This window comes from Zonotrichia albicollis, chromosome 2 (assembly GCF_047830755.1).
Source record: "Zonotrichia albicollis isolate bZonAlb1 chromosome 2, bZonAlb1.hap1, whole genome shotgun sequence".
In the NCBI taxonomy this organism is placed as follows: Eukaryota; Metazoa; Chordata; class Aves; order Passeriformes; family Passerellidae; genus Zonotrichia; species Zonotrichia albicollis.
In genome coordinates this window covers 11,744,694-11,763,544 of record NC_133820.1, presented here as the reverse complement: position 1 = coordinate 11,763,544, position 18,851 = coordinate 11,744,694, and the positions used below count along the sequence as shown (strand labels likewise).

The window sequence follows — 18,851 nt, the reverse complement described above, 5'->3', positions numbered from 1 at the left end:
GAGCTCTCTCTGCAGCTTCTCCTCTCCAGGGGAGCACCCCCAGCTCTCCCAGCCTGGCTCCAAGCCCCTCTGGGCTGGAGGCTCTGCAGGTGCAGCTTTGCAGCTTTTGGGACAGAACTTTCTGTAATTTAATCTCTTTCCCTGCACCTCCTGTGCCCTGGGCCCGTTCCACAGCAGAGCCTCAGACTGCTCCTGTGCAGTTGTTCTTTGGATACCTCCAGGGACAGGGACCCCACCAGCTCCCTGGGCAGTGGGACTCAAAGTTTAATCACACATTTCACGCCTGGGCCTTGATTCAGGAGAATTAAATTTAACATAATTACTGTGTTGGCGTTTCAGTTCGAGGTTTTTGTCCCTCGGCGGGCTCTGTCTTTGGCGCCCTCAGTCCCGTCCTGTCCGTCCGGCTCCTCCCCGGCGAACGGGGGGGAAGCGCTGGGCCGCCATCTTTGAAGCGGGCAGGATGCGCGTTGTTCCCCGACGCAGCGGCGATTCCCGGCGGGAAAGCGAGGACACTGTCGGGATGAGGGCCGGGATCGGTGTCTGTCCGCCGCCACGGGCAGCGCCGAGAGCCGGGCGGTGCGGGAAGGGGCCAGGCAGGGAGCCATGCCCGCAGGCAAGATGGCGGCGGCCGCCTCAGCGGGGCGGGGCGCGCGCGGCGGGCGCGGGAAGCGGCGGGCGCGGAGGCACCGAGAGGGGCTGAGGGGGACACCGAGAGGGACTGAGGGGAACCCGCTGCCACCATGCACGTCGTGAAGCGGGGTGAGCGCTCCCCCGCCCCGGGGGTGCCGGGGGGCCCATGAGGGGGAGCCCCGCTGCCCTGGGGGTACCGAGTGCCGGGGATGGGGGGCTCTGTCCTGCCCAGGGCACCCAGGGTATGGGCACAAGACCCCTCGGCTTTAGAGGTCTCTCGGAGCACCTGAAGGGGAATTTCTGCCCCATTCTGGGATTCCCTCTGCTTTGGGGGGCCCTTGCGTGGCACCCAAGGTAAGCAGATGGGGATCCCCCATTTTGGAATGGTCCCTCATGGTATGTGAGGGATGGGTCCCCCTCAGCTTTGGGGGTACCCTATGGCACATGGTGTGACCCCTTTGGCTTTGTGGGTCCCCCTCATAGCACCACAGAAAGCAGAGAGGGTGCTCCCCCTGCCCTCCATGGGAGGATGGATCCCCTCAGCTCTGATGGGAGCCTATGGGAGGAGATGGGCTCCCCTCGGCTTTGGGGGAGCCCAGAGTGAGGGAGCTCCCCCCTGACCCCCAGAGTGAGGGGTGAGACCTCTCCTTTGGTTTGGGTGCCATGGCAGGAGCTTTGGGTTGGTCCCCACCCCCTTGGTCCCAGGGGTCCCCAGGCTGAGGTGGGGGGTGACCCTCAGCTGGGTCCCCACCCTGGGAATTGGGTTGGTGCAGTTTTAGGTGGGGATTCTTGGGGTGGAGGGGGAGCCTCCCCTTTCATTGTACCCACCCAAGCACCCCACCCTACTCCCTGGTGATTCCCACACCGAACTCCCCCACAGGAGGAGCTGGGCAGGGGCGTTCTGTGCTGGACTGGTTCTTACTGGGGTGCTGTGTTCTGAACTGGTTCTTACTGGGGCATCACTGGGGTGCTCTGTGCTGGCTGGCTCTTACTGGGGCATCACTGGGGTGCTCTGTTCTGAACTGGCTCTTACTGGGGCATCACTGGGGTGCTCTGTGCTGGCTGGTTCTTACTGGTGCAGCACTGGTGAGCCTGGGCGGGGCTGTTCTGTTCTGAACTTGTTCTTACTGGGACTGCACTGGTGTGGTGGGGTGGGGGCTGTTCTGTGCTCTGCTGGTTCTTACTGGGCTGCTCTGTTCTGAGCTGGCTCTCACTGGGCTGCCCCGTGTGTGTCTCTGTGTGTGTGTGTGTGTGTGTGTGTGTGTGTGTGTGTGTGTGTGTCGCAGACGGGCGCCAGGAGCGGGTCATGTTTGACAAGATCACCTCGCGCATCCAGAAGCTCTGCTACGGCCTCAACGCCGACTTCGTGGATCCCGTGAGTGCCATCCCCTGCCTGACCCCTCCTCTGCTGGGCAGGAGTTCCTGTGGTGTCCCGGGTTGGCTCTGGGGGTTCCTGGGGGTTCCCTCCTGCTCAGGATGTTCTGTGATTCCCTGAACTCTTGGCAGGCACATCCACAATGGGTTTGTTGGAATTTTTGTGCTCTGAGGTGTTTTGCTTCCCAGCTGCAGAGACTGTGGAGGGGAAAATCCCCTTTCCTTGCCATAGATCCCTTTCCCACCTTGGAGAAGCCATTGAGCCCCTGGTAGTTTAAAAAAACAACTTTTGTTGTTCCAGATCCCATATTTTGGATTTGGTAAGTTGCTCCCAGTGTCTGCAAAGCTGGAGCAATGCCACATGAAGTAGCTCTGGATCCCCTCCTGGTCAAGCAGAGGACAGAATTCCCTGCCATTGCCACATCCCTGCTTGGTTTTCTGAGCTGATTTGGGGTGGGCATTGATCCCACTCATGGAAGCTTCTCCTTCCAAAGCCTGTGCTCAGATGACTCCCCGTTGGATCCACTGGTGTCTTTGAGATTTTTATGAGGTTCCAGACCCAGTCTGGTCATTTGGAGTCACCAGTTAAGGCTCTTCCCATCTCCCAGCTTCTCATGAGCCGTTCTCCTGTCTGAAATTCCAGTTGCCATTGGTCCTGTACCCAAAACTCTTTGGGATGGATGGCAGAGGAGGACACTGGTGACTTGGTGACCACAGCATGAAATGCCCTGAATTGCCCCCAGTGACTGGGAGTTGATGCTGAGGACAGAAGTGAAATTCCAAGTCCTCCTGCCTCCTTGTGCCCCTGAATTCTTATTTATTCTGCAGTCATGTGTGACCTCTTTCCCTGGAGCTCAGTTTCTCCTTTGGCACTTGGACCTGCTTGTGCCAGAAGCTTCCCAGGCCAGCAGTCCCCCTCCCAAACCCTGTGCTAATGCTCCCTGTGAGGCTGTAAATCCCATGAGTTGTGCAAAAGTAGCAGGACTTCAGTAGAGACCGGTCAATCCTATTGCCAGGAAACCATCCTGACAGAGTCCCAGCAGGGTTTGGGTTGGAATGAAGTTTTAAAGCCACCCAGTGCCCCCCCTGCCGTGGCAGGGACAGCTCCCACTGTCCCCAGTGTCCAGCCTGGCCTTGGGCACTGCCAGGGATGCAGGGGCAGCCCCAGCTGCTCTGGGCACCCTGTGCCAGGGCCTGCCCACCCTGCCAGGGAACAATTCCTCATTGCCAAGATCCCAGCCAGCCCTGCCCTCTGGCACTGGCAGCCATTCCCTGGGTGCTGTCCCTGCATCCTTGTCCCCAGTCCGTGTCCAGGAGCATTCCCAATCCCTGTCCCAGTTTGCCCCATTCCCAGTTCCTGTCCCAGTTTGCTGTCCCCCTGCCCAGCATTCCCAGTCTCTGTCCCAGTTTGCTCCATTCCCAGTCCCTGTCCCAGTTTGCTCCATTCCCAGTCTGTCCCAGTTTACCCCATTCCCAGTCCCTGTCCCAGTTTGCCCCATTCCCAGTCTCTGTCCCAGTCTGTCCCAGTTTGCTCCATTCCCAGTCCCTGTCCCAGTTTGCTGTCCCCCTGCCCAGCATTCCCAGTCTCTGTCCCAGTCTGTCCCAGTTTGCCCCAGTCCCTGTCCCAGTCTCTGTCCCCCTGCCCAGCATTCCCAGTCCCTGTCCCAGTCTGTCCCAGTTTGCTCTCCCCGCCCAGCTCGCGGTGCTGGATCCCTCTGTTCCAGGAGCACAGGGGCTCCCTGAGCTCGGCCTCTCCCTCCTGCAGGCTCAGATCACCATGAAGGTGATCCAGGGGCTCTACAGCGGGGTCACCACGGTGGAGCTGGACACTCTGGCCGCAGAGACTGCGGCCACGCTGACCACCAAGCACCCCGACTACGCCATCCTGGCCGCCCGCATCGCCGTCTCCAACCTGCACAAGGAGACCAAGAAAGTCTTCAGTGGTGGGTGAATGCCTCCAGCTGCTGGGGGGAGACACAGAGGGACGGGTTTGGGGCACAGAAATAGGGAAATCTCTCCAGTGGGAGCTCCTGAGCACCCAGGCTGGCTGAAAATGCCATGGAAATTATGCCATGAGTTTCCCAAGGCAAACAGAGTTGCCTGGTTTGTGAAAAGCAGTTGTAGAAATGGCATGGTGAAAAATGTACGGATTGAGATTAGGTTCTAGCCACCTTCCTCCCCATTTGTTGCTTTTCACAGTGGGGTTTTGACACAATTTGTACAAGGGGATTGTTCAGTTTGGCAGTGCTGAGCAGCAGAAGAGCAGCTGTGTGTGACGCTGGTCACAGGGGTCGTAGGATGAAGGAGGAGACGAGCATCTGACTCCATATTTCAGAAGGCTTGATTTATGATTTTATTATATATATTACACTAAAACTATACTAAAAGAATAGAAGAAAAGTTTCTCATCAGAAGGCTAGCTAAGAATAGAAAGGAAAGAAAGGCAACTGTCTCAGACTCTCTCCAAGCCAGCTGGGCTGTGACTGGCCATTAATTATAAACATCCAAGATGGGTCAATCAAAGATCTGTCTGTTGCGTTCCACAGCAGCAGATAATCATTGTTTACGTTTTGTTCCTGAGGCCTCTCAGTTTCTCAGGAGGAAAAAACCCTAAGGAAGGGATTTTCAAGAAAAGATGTCTGCTGTGTGTTTGAGGGGCTAGAGGGATTATTTCCCCGGCTTTCCTGCCTTGCCCATCCCCGAATCCCAGTGCCAGGTGCTGCAGGGACAGGCCTGGACATGTCCTGCTCACATCCCTTTCCCTGCAGATGTGATGGAGGATCTCTACACCTACATCAACCCCCACAACGGGAAGCACTCCCCTATGATCTCCAAAGAGACTCTGGACATAGTTCTGGCCAACAAAGATGTAAGAACTGGGGTTCTTTTCACTTCTGGACCATTGCACTGGATTTTGAAAACTTGCTTTTCTTATTTTTTAAGCAAGCCATGCTGTTTTAGAGTAAAAAGCCAACACAGAAACCAGTGCAGGGCATGAGTGGAGAGTGTAAGAGGGGATATAGGAGTTTTCTTCCTCTGTGGATGTTTTTATAGTAAAATTTGTTTTCTTGGATGTTCCCACTGCCATGATCAGCACAAGTAATTAATTTGAGAAGAAGTACCTAGTGCTGCAGCAAAGTGAGGCAGCACAGGAGGGAGAGAAAAGATTTGGGTTCAGTTTCCAAGTCATTCCAGGTCTGTGTTCTGACTGGGAAGTTCCTTTTGTCCTTTGGTTCTGTGTTTTGTTTCTTGTTGTCCAATCAGATTTCAGTAAATTCAGCCCAAAACTAGTGAAAAAATGTTGTTGAAGCTGTGCTTTTGTTGTTTTGGGGGAAGTGCTGTTCCTGCTTCATTCCTGTGCTCTGGTGCCCCTCACACACCCGAGCTTTGGGGTTAGGGGTGCCAACAGGTACAAACAACATTGTTACACCTTGTAAAAATCAATTTTGTTATTTCCTGCCAGCGCCTGAACTCCGCCATCATCTACGACAGGGACTTCTCCTACAACTACTTTGGCTTTAAGGTAAAGAGCACATTGCTCCTGGCCCTGCTGGGAAGGGTGGGATCATTGTGGAATCATCTGGACCGGGCAAAGGGGGGCACAGGAGGGGGTGGGACACCAGTGGGGCTGTGAAGATGTCCAGTGGGATGAGTCATGGAGTTTCCTTGCTGCTGGAATATTCTAACTGTTGGGCTGGCTTTCACAGCAGATCCCAGTCAGTGTTGTTGGATGCCTTTCCTAAAGGAAGTACTCTAATCCTCAATTCGCCAGAGAAGGGATTTTTGCTGTTCCCATTGTTCAGTGGAGCAGTTCTCTCAGGGTGTCGTCCCACACATTTATCCTGCCTGTGCTGCTGGAACATCTCCCCACAGCACCCCAGGGGCTGCTCTGCTGCCCCACACCCAGCTCAGCTGTGCTGCTGTGCTTTGGCTCTGAGCAGGGAGCTCCTGTGGGTCCAGGACAGTGTGGGACCTCCTGCCCTGCTCCACACTCTGTACTCCAAAGCAGTGTTGGAATCTTCCCATGGAATTGTGCATTTTCAGTCATTAATCACCTCATTAAGCTGATAAAGAGAGGAGCAGCAGAGTGCAGGGCTGGTGAAGCCTGGCATGAGGGCTATGTGGATGATTGAGTTTAGAGTTGACAGTGTTTTTTAAAAAATTCAAATGTGCCTGTTTGCTAAAATCCATCCTCTCTTTTAAAGACTCTGGAACGCTCCTACTTGCTGAAAATCAACTCCAAAGGTAAGGGCTGTTCCTAGTGCTGAGCACTTCTTAAAAAATCTGAGTAAATTTAAATTAAATTAAAGCTAAGTTTAGGTACTGTGCTGCAGGGATGCAGGCCCTTGGCTTGGATATCCTGGGACATCAGAAGGGTCAGAGATGAATTATAATATCATAAAGCTGAAACATAATTGGATTCTGGGTTGCATATTTGATTGAATTTAACTGTCAATACAGGTGGAGGGTTTTCCCTCCTCCGTGAGAGCAGCTGAGCATTGGAGCAGATTGTTCCTTGAGTTTTCCAAAGCCTGATGGGATGCAGTCCTGAATAAAGAGGCCTGGTGCTGTCTGAGCAGGAGTTGGGCTGGAGAACTCAAGTTCCTTCCAAGGCCAGTGACTCTGTGATTCCATGAAAACTGGCTCAGGTGTCCCACTGCAGCGTTGGGAGCTTGCTGCTGTGACCCTGTGACTGTCACATGGAGTCTTCTTCCTCCCTGGCCTTCTGGTTTGCTTGGTGGCTGAGGGGCTGGGCATGCCCCAGCCACCTGCCTTGGCATCCCAAAATCCCTGTGCCCTGGGCTGATCCCACAGGGTGGGCAGCAGGAAAGGGGGATTGTGCCCCCAAAGGTGAGAGTGCACCTGCAGAGCTGCCCCAGCGCAGGGAGGAGCTGGAGCTGCTGCAGAGCCCAGAGGAGGCTCCAGGATGGGCAGAGGATGGAGCAGCTCTGCTGGCAGGAAAGGCTGGCACAGCTGGCATTGCTCACCTGCACAGGAGAAGCTTTGGGCTGAGCTCAGGGCGGCCTTGCAGGGCCTGGAGGAGCCCCAGCAAAGCTGGAGAGAGACAATTGCCAGGGGATGCAGGGACAGCACCCAGGGAATGGCTGCCAGTGCCAGAGGGCAGGGCTGGGTGGGATCTTGGCAATGAAGAATTGTTCCCTGGCAGGGCAGGCCGGGCTGGGATGGAATTCCCAGAGCAGCTGGGGCTGCCCCTGCATCCCTGGCAGCGCCAAGGCCAGGCTGGAGCAGCCTGGCACAGTGGGAGGTGTCCCTGCCATGGCAGGGGTGGCACTGGGTGGCTGTGAGGTCTCTCCAGAGGCAGCCCTGGAATTGCTGGCTGTGTCCCCGCAGTTGCTGAGCGTCCCCAGCACATGCTGATGAGGGTGGCCGTGGGCATCCACAAGGGCGACATCGAGGCGGCCATCGAGACCTACAACCTGCTGTCAGAGCGCTGGTTCACCCACGCCTCGCCCACGCTCTTCAACGCGGGCACCAACCGCCCCCAGCTCTCCAGGTGCTCTGCTCTGCTCTGCTTTGCCTGCCCCCTGGCCACAGGCAGCGCCTGGGGATCACCTCTGCTCAAGTGTGACACATGCACAGCCTCTGAAACGAGCAGCTGAGTTCCTGCATGTGTTTTGTGATGTTTTAAGGGGCTGCCGTCAAGTTTTACCTGTCCTTGGGGAAAAATGCCCAGGTTTCTGTCAGCTCCAGAGATATTGGAAACCTTTGCATGGCTGTGTTGTATTGGAAATTTCCTGATGTGCATAGTCTGCTGCAGGTTACCAAATTAATCCTGGTAATTGTTTCCTGAAAGCAGCAAGCATAACTGATAGGTTTTTGCTATCATATATATCAGGAAAAGGATTATATTTTTATAAAGGTTTGTGTCAATGTATTGGGAAAAGGTTCTTCCCCAGAGGGTGCTGGGCACTGCCCAGGCTCCCCAGGGAATGGGCATGGCCCCAAGGCTGCCAGGGTGCCCAGGGTGGGATTGTGCAGGACCATAAATTGGAGTCTGATCCTTGTGGGTTCCTTCCAGCTCAGGGTATTCCACGATACCTCTGCTACCAAACATTTTAAATCATGGAATCAGCAGTACAAGGACTGCTCACAGTGTTTTCTGTTTTGTCCTTTATTCCACTCTTGTGGGATTGCTTTGTGGAGCACGCTGAAAGTCCCATGTTTGCCCTGGTTTTTGCAGCCTGTTGAAACACTTCTGACTTTTCCTTCCCATCTTTGTGTGCTGAAACCATTTGTGTCCTTCAGCTGCTTCCTGCTGTGCATGAAGGACGACAGCATCGAAGGCATCTACGACACCCTGAAGCAGTGTGCCCTCATCTCCAAGTCTGCTGGGGGCATTGGCCTTGCCGTGAGCTGCATCCGTGCCACGGGCAGCTACATTGCTGGGGTGAGTGCCTGTCCCTCTCTGAGTCCCCACAGGGACAGGGACAGCACAGGGACACTGCTGCTGCTCCCAGAGATGCCAAACCACTGCTGCCTCTCTCTTACTTCACTGGGCCTCGCTCTGTTGTCCCTTGGCCTAAGGCAGGAAGGTTGGTTTTCCCTGGTGTTTTGGCTTCCTCATAGAAACCCTTCCAGAAAGAGGATCTTATTCCAGTGTTTGGTCAGACAGTTCCATGTTTGTCTGTTAGCAGCCTAGGAATATGCCCAGAGACTTGTGCACCAGCCCTTTGCCTTTCTGTGTCTCTGAGTGCCCCAGACCTTCCATGGATGTGTGTTTGGGGTTTCGTGTCACAGTGTGTGTAAACCCTGCAAGCCTTTAGGTGACATAATGTAGGGCAAAGAAGTTAGGAGGGACATTTTATTAACTCTGGGACATGTGGCTGATATATAGATATTTGTTATAAAAGGTGTGGGGAAGGGACTAGAAATAATTGGTGGTGCTCAGTGTAAGAGCTCTGCAGCCTGAGGAAGGACCCACGGGTGTGCAGGGCAGCCCTGCAGGGAGTTTGGCTGATGGTTTTGCTGTGCCTCTGCAGACAAACGGGAACTCCAACGGGCTCGTTCCCATGCTGAGGGTGTACAACAACACCGCCCGCTACGTGGATCAAGGTGGAAACAAGGTACCTTCAATGAGATCCAGCAGGGAGCCCTGGGTAATGGGAGAGCTTCCACACTGCAGAGGCTGTCCCATGGCCGTCAGGGAGCTGATGGGGTGGCTGTGGGTGACACGTAATCACAAAAGGGCATTTTTCCCCTTGTGTTGTGTTAGTGTTGGTGTCTGGTGTTGCCCCCCAGTTCCCAGCTGGTTTGGGGGGTTGTGGGCACTCAGGAGCAGGGCAGGAGGTTTCTTTCCCAAGACAGTTTGTTCTGATCCAGATTGTGTTCCAGAGACCTGGGGCTTTTGCCATCTACCTGGAGCCGTGGCACTTGGACATCTTTGAGTTCCTGGACTTGAAGAAGAACACAGGGAAAGAAGAGCAGCGAGCCAGGGACCTGTTCTTTGCTCTCTGGATCCCTGATCTCTTCATGAAGCGAGTGGAAACCAACCAGGTGAGAGCTTGGCTGGCACAGAAAAGGTCTGGTAGTGAAGGAGCAGGTGAGCAGCCCTGAAGGAGCTCAGCAAGGGCTGCAGAGCTGCTTTGCTCCTTGTTCCTTCCAGGACCTTCCTGGAGGAGCTGCTGCACCTTGTTTGAGAGCTTGGCTGTGCTGGTGGAGAATGGAACTGGGCAGCTGCAACTCAATGTTTTGCTTCAGGCCTTAGTCTCACAGCCCATGACTTGTTCTTGGAATTTTGGGCTCTTTTGACTCTGGGGTTTCCTTAAGGCATCAGCATTTTCTCAGTAAATTGTTCTTATGCCTGCTTGTGTTTCACAGAATCCCAGAGTGGTTTGGTTTGGGAGGGACCTTAAAACTCATGCAGTGCCACCCTCTGCTGTGGGCAGGGACATCTTCCACTGTGCCAGATTGCTCCAAACCCCATCCAGCCTGGCCTTGGACACAAACTCATCCAGTGCCACCCTCTGCTGTGGGCAGGGACATCTTCCACTGTCCCAGATTGCTCCAAACCCTATCCAGCCAGGCCTTGGACACTTCCAGGGATGGGGTAGCCACAGCTTTAATTAACAGGGTGCCTAAAGATTTCCTCTGAATATTTTTCCCCCGTACAGGACTGGTCCTTAATGTGCCCAAATGAGTGTCCTGGCCTGGATGATGTCTGGGGAGAGGAATTCGAGAAGCTCTATGAGAGGTAAGAGGAGGGAGCAGGCCTGTAAGTGGTGCCATCCTCTCCCAGAGCTGCCTGTGTCCTGTGGGATGTGGGGCCGTGGCACAGGTTTGTGGGAGGGGCTCAGAGGTGCCCACTGGGCTCGTTGTCAGATGGATAAAAGTGTGAGGATGGGGCTGTGTCCTTCACTGTGACCTGTCAGGGTGGAGCTGTGTGTGGGTGACCATTTCAGCCTGTTAGGGGACAGTGTCCCTGGGAGAGAGACAGCCTGGAGCGATCCCCACTCAGGGCACTCCGTGGCTTTGTGTCGCTGTTGTGATGGAAGATTGGCTCCCATAAACAAGGGCAGTGCTGCTGCCCTGCTGTGAGGGCGCCCAGGGAGGAGGTCCCGAGGAGCTCAGAGCCTCTCCCTGGTGTTTGGGGCTGGGGGCTGACAGGGCTCCCTCCCGTGTGCTGCAGCTACGAGCGGCAGGGCCGCGTGCGCAGGGTGGTGAAGGCCCAGCAGCTCTGGTACGCCATCATCGAGTCCCAGACCGAGACTGGCACCCCCTACATGCTCTACAAGGACTCCTGCAACAGGAAGAGCAACCAGCAGAACCTGGGCACCATCAAGTGCAGCAACCTGTGCACCGAGATCGTGGAGTACACCAGCAAGGACGAGGTGGGTGCGGAGCGGGAGCTCGGGGTGCTGGGAGGGCTCCTGGGGCAGCTCTCTGGGATATGTCTGATGTTGCTTGGGAAGGGAGCAGGCAGCTGAGAAACTCCTGACCTGATGGGTACTCACAGCCCTTCCCCTGACTGTGGGTTCCCTTCCCACTCCCATGGAGGATTTGGGATGACACGAGACACCCTTCAAAGGGAAAGTGACAAGGAACAAATGAGGCTTGAAAATTCCTTCCAACCCAGGTCCCTGTGGGATTCTGTGTAAGGATGGTTTCCAGGCAGTAGGACTGACCAGGGCAGGATTTTTTTGGTCATACCAATTTCTACTGAACCTTCCTGAATTGTGGTTACCTTTTGCACAAGTTCTGATGTGCCAGAGGACCAAGGGGTGCACTTTCCCAGCCTGGCAGGTTCTCTGGCAGGTTGTTGCCATGGGTTTGGGGCAGAGCTGTGTGTTCTGGGCCCGTTCCCAGTGATCCCCTGTCTCTGCCCACAGGTGGCCGTGTGTAACCTGGCCTCCATCGCCCTGAACATGTACGTGACCCCTGAGCACACCTACGACTTCAAGAAGCTGGCTGAGGTCACCAAGGTCATCGTCAGAAACCTCAACAAAATCATTGACATCAACTACTACCCTGTGCCAGAGGTGAGTAGGGCTGAATCCTGCCCAGGGCAATCCCAGAGCAGTCTGGGACACCAGGAGTCACAGAGGAACTGTTGGGAGCTCTGTGAATCGCCTGTTCCCAGGTGGGACCTGTCAGTGCCTGCCTGAGCTTCAGCCCAGAGCAGCTCTGTGGTGGAGCAGTTGTAGGAAACTTCCCACTCTGCTTCTGCCACTGGAATTTTTTCATGTGTGGGGGTTTCCTTGAAGCACAGACCAGCACTAGGAACAGAGAGGGAAGGATCCTGGAAAGATCCTGAGAAAGTATACCTCATTTTGGCTGATTTTAGAGCTCCCTGACAGGAGGGGACAGCCAGGTGGGAGTCAGGCTCTGCTCACAGAAAGCAGGGAAAAGGACACGAGGAAATGGCCTCAACCTGTGCCAGGGGAGTTAGGAAAGATTTCTTAATGGAAAGGGCTGTCCAGCCCTGGCACAGAACGCCCAGGGCAGTGGTGAACTCCTCATCTCTGGAGGGGATTTAATATCCATGTGGATGTGGCACTTGGGGACATGGTCAATGGTGGCCTTGGCTCTGCTGGGGAACAGTTGGACTTGGTAGGCTCAGAGGGATTTTCCAACCTCAGTGATTCTGTCATTCTGCCCTATTAAATGCCTTCATTTATCAGAAAGTGCTGAGTGTTCTCTTTGAAATCCTGGCTCCCTTTCCTGGGTTAAGCAATCCCAGTCTGTGCTATGGTGTGACAAACTCAGTCTGGCCTCAGCAAGCAGTGGCAGGATGGAAGGAATGCTGATGCAGAGCTCATGGCATGCTGCAGCAGGAGGCTTTGCTCCCTGGGGCCCTTGCCAGCTCTGCTGGAGGTGGTGATGTGTGTGTGCTGGAGGTGACTGTCTGTGCTGTGACATGCCCTGTGCTGGAGGTGACATTGTGTGTGCTGGAGGTGACACTGTGTGTGCTGGAGGTGACATTCCCTGTCCTGGAGGTGATTTATCCGTGCTGTGATGCCCTGTGCTGGAGGTGGTGTGTCTGTGCTGGAGGTGACATTGTGTGTGCTGGAGGTGACTGTGTGTGCTGGAGGTAACATTGTGTGTGCTGGAGGTGACATGCCCTGTGCTGTGGGTGACGTGTGTTTGTCCCGCAGGCGGAGCGCTCCAACCGGCGGCACCGGCCCATTGGCATCGGCGTGCAGGGCCTGGCTGACGCCTTCATCCTGATGCGGTTCCCCTTCGAGAGCGCCGAGGCTCAGCGCCTGAACCAGCACATCTTCGAGACCATCTACTACGGGGCCCTGGAGGCCAGCTGTGAGCTGGCCAGGGAGCAGGGCCCCTACGACACCTACCAGGGCTCACCGGTCAGCAAGGGGGTGAGTGCCAGGGGTGGGGAGCTGGGAGCTGATCCTGTGCCTGGGCTGCTGCAGAGACCTGCAGGGACCTGGGTCCTGGGCAGCAGCATCTGAGTCAGCAGTGCCCTGCAGCAGGAGGGACATCCCTGTCCTGGGGACACCATCACTGCCCAGAGAGAAGGGATTGTCTCGCTCTGCTCTGGGCTGGGGCAGCCTCACCCCCAGTGCTGGGACAGCTCTGGCTTGTGTCAATGAGAGATCAGAAGCTGCTGGAAAGGGCCCAGAGCAGGGGCACGGAGCTGGGGCAGGGTCAGGAGAGCCCCGAGGTGCCCTGGGCAGCCCAGGCTGGAGCAGCCTGAGCTCAGAGCTCCCCGGGGCTGCAGCTCCTCCCGAGGGGCAGCGCAGGGACAGCTCCGAGCTCTGCTCTGGGACAGGGACAGCGCCAGGGAGCGCCTGGGGCCGGGCCAGGCCAGCTCAGGCTGCACAGCAGGGAAAGGTTCTTGCCCAGAGGGTGCTGGCACTGCCCAGGCTGCCCAGGGAATGGGCACGGCCCCGAGGCTGCCACAGCTCCAGGAGCCTTTGGCCAGCGCTGCCAGGGATGCCCAGGCTGGGCTTGGTGGGCTCTGGGCAGGGCAGGGCTGGCACTGGGGGGTCCCTGGGGGTCCCTGCAGCTCAGGACATTCTGGGATTCTCTGATTTGAAAAGACAAATCAGACTCAGCCTGTGCTGGCTGTGCCCTGGAGCAGTCACAAGATGGAGTGTTTGTTAGGTCATACCAGAGCTTCACTGAGATCTAATGGAAGAGAAGAATTAAGAGGAATGACAGGTCCATTTCCAATGGGCTTTATAAAATATGGAGAAAAGAGTGCCCTCTCTAACTTGGACCAAACCGTGTTTCTCAGATCCTTCAGTATGACATGTGGAATGTCACCCCCTCTGACCTGTGGGACTGGAAGGCTCTGAAGGAGAAGATTGCCAAGTGAGTGATCCTGCAGACTGGGTTGGGTGGGAAGGACCTCAGAGCCCACCCGGTGCCACCCCCTCCCATGGCAGGGACACCTCCACTGTCCCAGGGTGCTCCCAGTCCCATCCAGCCTGGCTTTGGATATGGATTTGATGTGTTCTGTCTGCTGAGAGCTGAAGGCAGGGCCCAAGTGTGCAAACAGCCCCATGTGTTCCCCCCACCCAGCAGATCTTTCCTTTGAGCTGTTTTTTGGGTGGCTTTCTTTCCTTTTTGTCCTTCCAAGGCTAAGGAGCCCACCCTCACTGCTCTGCTTTAGCTGAGCTCTAATTCCATTTTGGGTGCATCCAGCAGGAGGATTTGTGTTCCCATTGAACAAACGGTAGTGAGGAGTGAGCCATGAGCTGGCCCTGGAGCTCTTCCCTGCTGCCAGGGAAAAGCTGAGCCTTGAACATCCTGAGGACAGGGATCCCTGAAGTGTGAAGTGCCTCTCGTGGACCGATTCTGGCTTTTTGGCCTTCATTTTTAAACGTGGTAAATCTGTCCCCTGTCCTGTGTGTGGAGAGGTTTCAGCCTCTTCATGGGCCGCTGGTTCAGCTCTGCCCCAGGGCTGGGGATGGTGCAGTGCCTGGCAGATTGTCTTCCCTGCACCCCACCCATGACTGCATCATTTGGGAAAGCCTCTGGTGAGGGATGAGAGCAGCAAAGCCCCCAATTCCACTTGCACTTGACCCCCAGTGCCAGTTCAGCAGTGCTTCCCTGTTCCCTGTGGGCGATGTGAGGCTTTGCAGGTTATCCCAGATGGATTTCCCTGCTGTCCCTGGCCCTTCCCTGTCCCTTGTCCCTTGGCTGAAGCTCCCTGATGTGTCCTGTTGTCCCCAGGTACGGTGTCAGGAACAGCCTCCTCATTTCCCCCATGCCCACGGCCTCCACTGCCCAGATCCTGGGCAACAACGAGTCCATCGAGCCCTACACCAGCAACATCTACACACGCAGGGTGCTCTCGGGGGAGTTCCAGGTGAGCTCTGGGCCCAGCTCTGCTCCTGCCTGGCGTTTTGTGGCTCAGGAAGACAAGGGGAGCCTCACACCTGGGGCTCGCTGCAGCCTGGTGTTTGTGCCCAAGCACTGAGGGGATCTGGAGCACTGGGTGCTGCAGGAGTCCAGCTCTGTGTGTCCCACAGTCACCAGGGAGTAGGAGAAATGATGAACAAGTGCTGCTTTTGCCTGGGAAAAGCCTTTGTGGGGCCTCAGGGTGGGCTGCAGGAATAACTGCTGAGGGGGTGGGGATGTCATGGGAGGGATATGGGAAGAGAAGCTGAGACCATGGTCCTGAGAACGAGCTGTGAAGCACTCGAGGGTCTGAAGGGGCCATGGAAGAGCTCCACAGGCTCAGAGGGGTCTGTCAGGCAGGAAATAGAGAGAAACAGGTTGGGTTCTGGAGTTAGCAAAGCCCCCATGGAGACAAAGGGAGGCTGTCCCTGTTTGGGAGGTGTGTCCATCCCCTCTGGGGGGTCTCAGTGCTCTCCATTCCTCCTGGCTGCAGGATCACCCCTGACAGGCGTGGGAGGTGGAACAGGAGGATCATTGCCCTGCCTCCCTGTGTGGGGCTGGGGGACAGGAACCCCAGTCCCAGCAGGAAAAGGGGGCTGTGTTTTCTTCCCAGTACTCAGCCTGCCCCTGTTCTGTTCTCTCCCCTCTTGACATCAGTCTTGGGTGTTCACACTCTTCTTTAGGAGCTCACGTTGTGGCCAGTGCCCCTGTAACTGAGAGGGTGAGATCTCTCCTTTTCCCGTCTTCTGGAGTTCCTCATGCAGGACAGCTCCATACAGCCCCCCTCTAATTTGCCATGTCCAGCAGAATCCCAGCATGGTTTGGAGGCACCTCAGAGATTGTGTAGCTCCAGCCCTGCCATGGCAGGGACCCCTTCCACCACCCCAGGGTGCCCCCAGCCTGTCCAGCCTGGCCTGGAACACTCCCAGGGGTGAGGGTCTGTCAGGAATGTGCAGGATCTTGTTCAGCCATTTAAAAACCTTTGGCTCTGCCCCTGCCAGGTTGTGAATCCCCACCTGCTGAAGGATCTCACGGAGAGGGGCCTGTGGAACGAGGAGATGAAGAACCAGATCATCGCCAACAACGGCTCCATCCAGGTACAGGGGCAGCATTGCTGCAGGCACCTCCTGCTCCCTCTGGATTCCCACTCAGCAGGAAGAGACAAAGGGCTGGTTTCATAGCAGGGAGTATCATGGAATGTCCTGAACTGGAGGGACCCCCAGGGACCCCCCAGTGCCAGCCCTGCCCTGCCCAGAGCCCACCAAGCCCAGCCTGGGCATCCCTGGCAGCGCTGGCCAAAGGCTCCTGGAGCTGTGGCAGCCTCGGGGCCGTGCCCATTCCCTGGGCAGCCTGGGCAGTGCCAGCACCCTCTGGGCAAGAGCCTTTCCTGATCTCCACATGTAACTGCTGAGGGGGGGCTGAGGGGGTTTGCCAGTGTCCTTGGTGCTCACGGACCCAGGATGTCCAGAGGAGGCCACCAAGTTATCAGAGGGATGGAGCACCTCTGCTGCAAGGAAAGGCTGAGGGAATTGGGATTGTTCAGCTGGAGAAGGCTCCAGGGTGACCTAATTGTGGCCTTCCAGGGAACATGGAGAGAGACAGCTTGCAAACACAGGGAGTGGCTTCCTACTGCTAGAGGATGAGAAACTGTGTTTTTTGGGAATTTGGCAATGAGGAATTGTTCCCTGTGAGGGTGGGCAGGCCCTGGCACAGGGTGCCCAGAGCAGCTGGGGCTGCCCCTGCATCCCTGGCAGTGCCCAAGGCCAGGCTGGGCACTGGGGACAGTGGGAGGTGTCCCTGCCAGGGATGAGCTGAACTTTAAGGTCCCTCCAGACCCAAACCAGTCTGGGATTGTTTGGACTGAGGGACAGAGCTCAGCTGTGCAGGCCTCAGTTCCAGTCAGGATTGCTGGAGCCCCAGCAGTCACTGAAGAATTCCATGTTATAAATGAGGATCTCTGGGCAGTCAGTGCTTCCCACCCTGCCAAACTCCTCCTGTTCTTCCAGAACATCCCTGAGATCCCTGATGACCTGAAGCAGCTCTACAAGACCGTGTGGGAGATCTCCCAAAAAACCATCCTGAAGATGGCTGCAGACAGAGGGGCCTTCATCGACCAGAGCCAGTCCCTGAACATCCACATTGCTGAGCCCAACTACGGGAAGCTCACCAGCATGCACTTCTATGGCTGGAAACAGGTACAGCTGGCTCCTTCCCCAGAATGGGGTGTCACCTGGCATTACTGGGGCTCCTTCCCCAAAACAGGGATTATTGGGGCTCCTTCCCCAAAATGGAGCATCAACTGGGGCTGGGGTCTTGTTCCCAAAACCAGGGGCATTACCTGGGATTAAGGCTTGTTCTCAACAAATAGGGGCAGTGTTTGGGATTGGAGGGCCTGTTCCCAAAAAACAAAAGCTGTACCTGGGACTGGGGGAGGTTGTTCCCAGCAAATGGGGCCTGGTGAGTTTGGCACACAGGGACTGATAAGTTCTGGCACAGCAAATTGGTCTCAGTGATTTTGGGAAGGGCAAATGGCTGTTTACTTCCAAGAATGCTGTTTTGCCCTGGAGTGTCCCCAGAGCTGTGGGTCCCTCTCTGGAGTGTCCCCAGAGCTGGGGGTGTCTCTGGAGTGTCCCCAGAGCTGGGGGTGTCTCTCTGGAGTGTCCCCAGAGCTGGGGGTGCCTCTCTGGAGTGTCCCCAGAGCTGGGGGTGTCTCTCTGGAGTGTCCCCAGAGCTGGGGGTGCCTCTGGAGTGTCGCCAGACCTGGGGGTGCTGCTCTGGAGTGTCCCCAGAGCTGGGGGTCCCTCTCAGGAGTGTCCCCAGAGCTGGGGGTGCCTGTCCTGTCCCCAGCCCTGAGCTCTCCTGTCCCCAGGGCCTGAAGACTGGCATGTACTACCTGAGGACGAAGCCAGCTGCCAACCCCATCCAGTTCACCCTGAACAAGGAGAAGCTGCGCGAGCGGGAGAAGGCGGCCAGGGAGGAGGAGGAGAAGGAGAGGAACAAGGCAGCCATGGTGTGCTCCCTGGAGAACAGGGAGGAGTGCCTCATGTGTGGCTCCTAGGGGCCCACCCAGGGCTCGGGCACAGCCCCTGCCCCTGGCTGGAGCTGCTGGGACAGGAGCATCTGGAGGAACGTGAGGATGCTGGGGCTGGGCTGGGCTGGGAGGGGTGGTGTGGCTTCCCCACGCACAGGGATGGGGTGAGCATAGCTTTAGTAGCTGGGCTTCCCAGGGCTTTCAGTGCTCTGTGTGGCCTTCCATGGAGCCCTGCAGGTGGGACTGGGGACAGGGAGGTGCTGGTGCCACTCACAGGTCTGTCCTGGGCGCTCCACACTGTGCCTTGCAGTCACCAAAGACTGCTCCAGGTGTGCCAGAGAGGCAGCACACCTGGCTGGTCCCTTTTCCTTGGCTGGGAGCCCCCAGGGTGGGTGTGCTCAGTGTCTGCCAGGGCACAGGGACAGCTGCTGGCACACCTGCAGCGTCCCCAGCCTGCCAGAGCCTCTGTCCCACTGCTGCTCCCTCTCCTTGTCCCTCCTCTGCCTTTCCAGCCCTTGGAAGGAGCAGGTGGGTGGAAGGGGTGCTGCTTCCTGGGCTCTTCTCCCTCAGCTGGCCAGGACAGCCTGGCACTGCCTGTGTCCTCAGGTGGGGGCAGGAAAGGCAGAGCTGCTGCCCTGCGTTTAATTCTGCATTAAATTCACTAATTTGATCTAATTGCTTGGCAGTTTCCTGGCAGGGGAGCCAGTGCTGTCCTTGGCCACAGGTCAGGTGCCATTCTGTCAGGGCCACATGCCATTGCTGAAGGTCACCTGCCATCTCTTTTCAGGGAGCTCCATTCCTCAGGTAGTTGTTAGATTTTTTAAACCTCTTACCAATTTACTGCTCCTGCACTCCCTCCCTGCTCGAACTCCGTGGGGCTTCAGGCAGTTCTGCAGTATTTATTGAACTCATGGACCTCACCCACCCCGAGTCCCAGCTCAATAAAACACGGAATGTCCAAGGAGTGGCTGCTGCTGTTGGGAACGCTCCT

At 56.4% G+C, this 18,851-nt stretch overlaps 1 protein-coding gene across 2 annotated transcripts; it reads left to right on the top strand.

Annotated features, from left to right (window-relative positions):
- The first annotated feature begins 606 nt into the window (after window positions 1-606).
- Window positions 607-18,824, top strand: RRM1 (ribonucleotide reductase catalytic subunit M1). 2 transcript variants are annotated; one of them, XM_074533426.1, is made up of 19 exons: window positions 607-759; window positions 1,917-2,005; window positions 3,770-3,947; window positions 4,773-4,873; window positions 5,468-5,527; window positions 6,210-6,249; window positions 7,357-7,519; window positions 8,272-8,413; window positions 9,006-9,089; window positions 9,358-9,519; window positions 10,137-10,216; window positions 10,652-10,853; window positions 11,352-11,501; window positions 12,618-12,839; window positions 13,721-13,797; window positions 14,662-14,797; window positions 15,831-15,926; window positions 16,836-17,024; window positions 17,699-18,824. In XM_074533426.1, exons 1-19 carry the CDS (start codon window positions 741-743, stop codon window positions 17,885-17,887), a joined length of 2,379 nt encoding a protein of 792 aa, XP_074389527.1. In that variant the 5' UTR covers window positions 607-740; the 3' UTR covers window positions 17,888-18,824. The 2 variants fall into 2 exon arrangements, with proteins under 2 accessions (XP_074389527.1, XP_074389535.1); XM_074533434.1 differs by lacking the exon at window positions 607-759 and adding an exon at window positions 836-984.
- The last annotated feature ends 27 nt before the right edge of the window (window positions 18,825-18,851 follow it).

Excerpts from the sequence above, each read along its gene's own strand:
- RRM1 (XM_074533426.1), top strand. Across the intron at positions 6,250-7,356 it reads GCTGAAAATCAACTCCAAAG|TTGCTGAGCGTCCCCAGCAC; the intron begins GTAAGGGCTGTT and ends GTGTCCCCGCAG. Across the intron at positions 9,520-10,136 it reads AGCGAGTGGAAACCAACCAG|GACTGGTCCTTAATGTGCCC; the intron begins GTGAGAGCTTGG and ends TCCCCCGTACAG.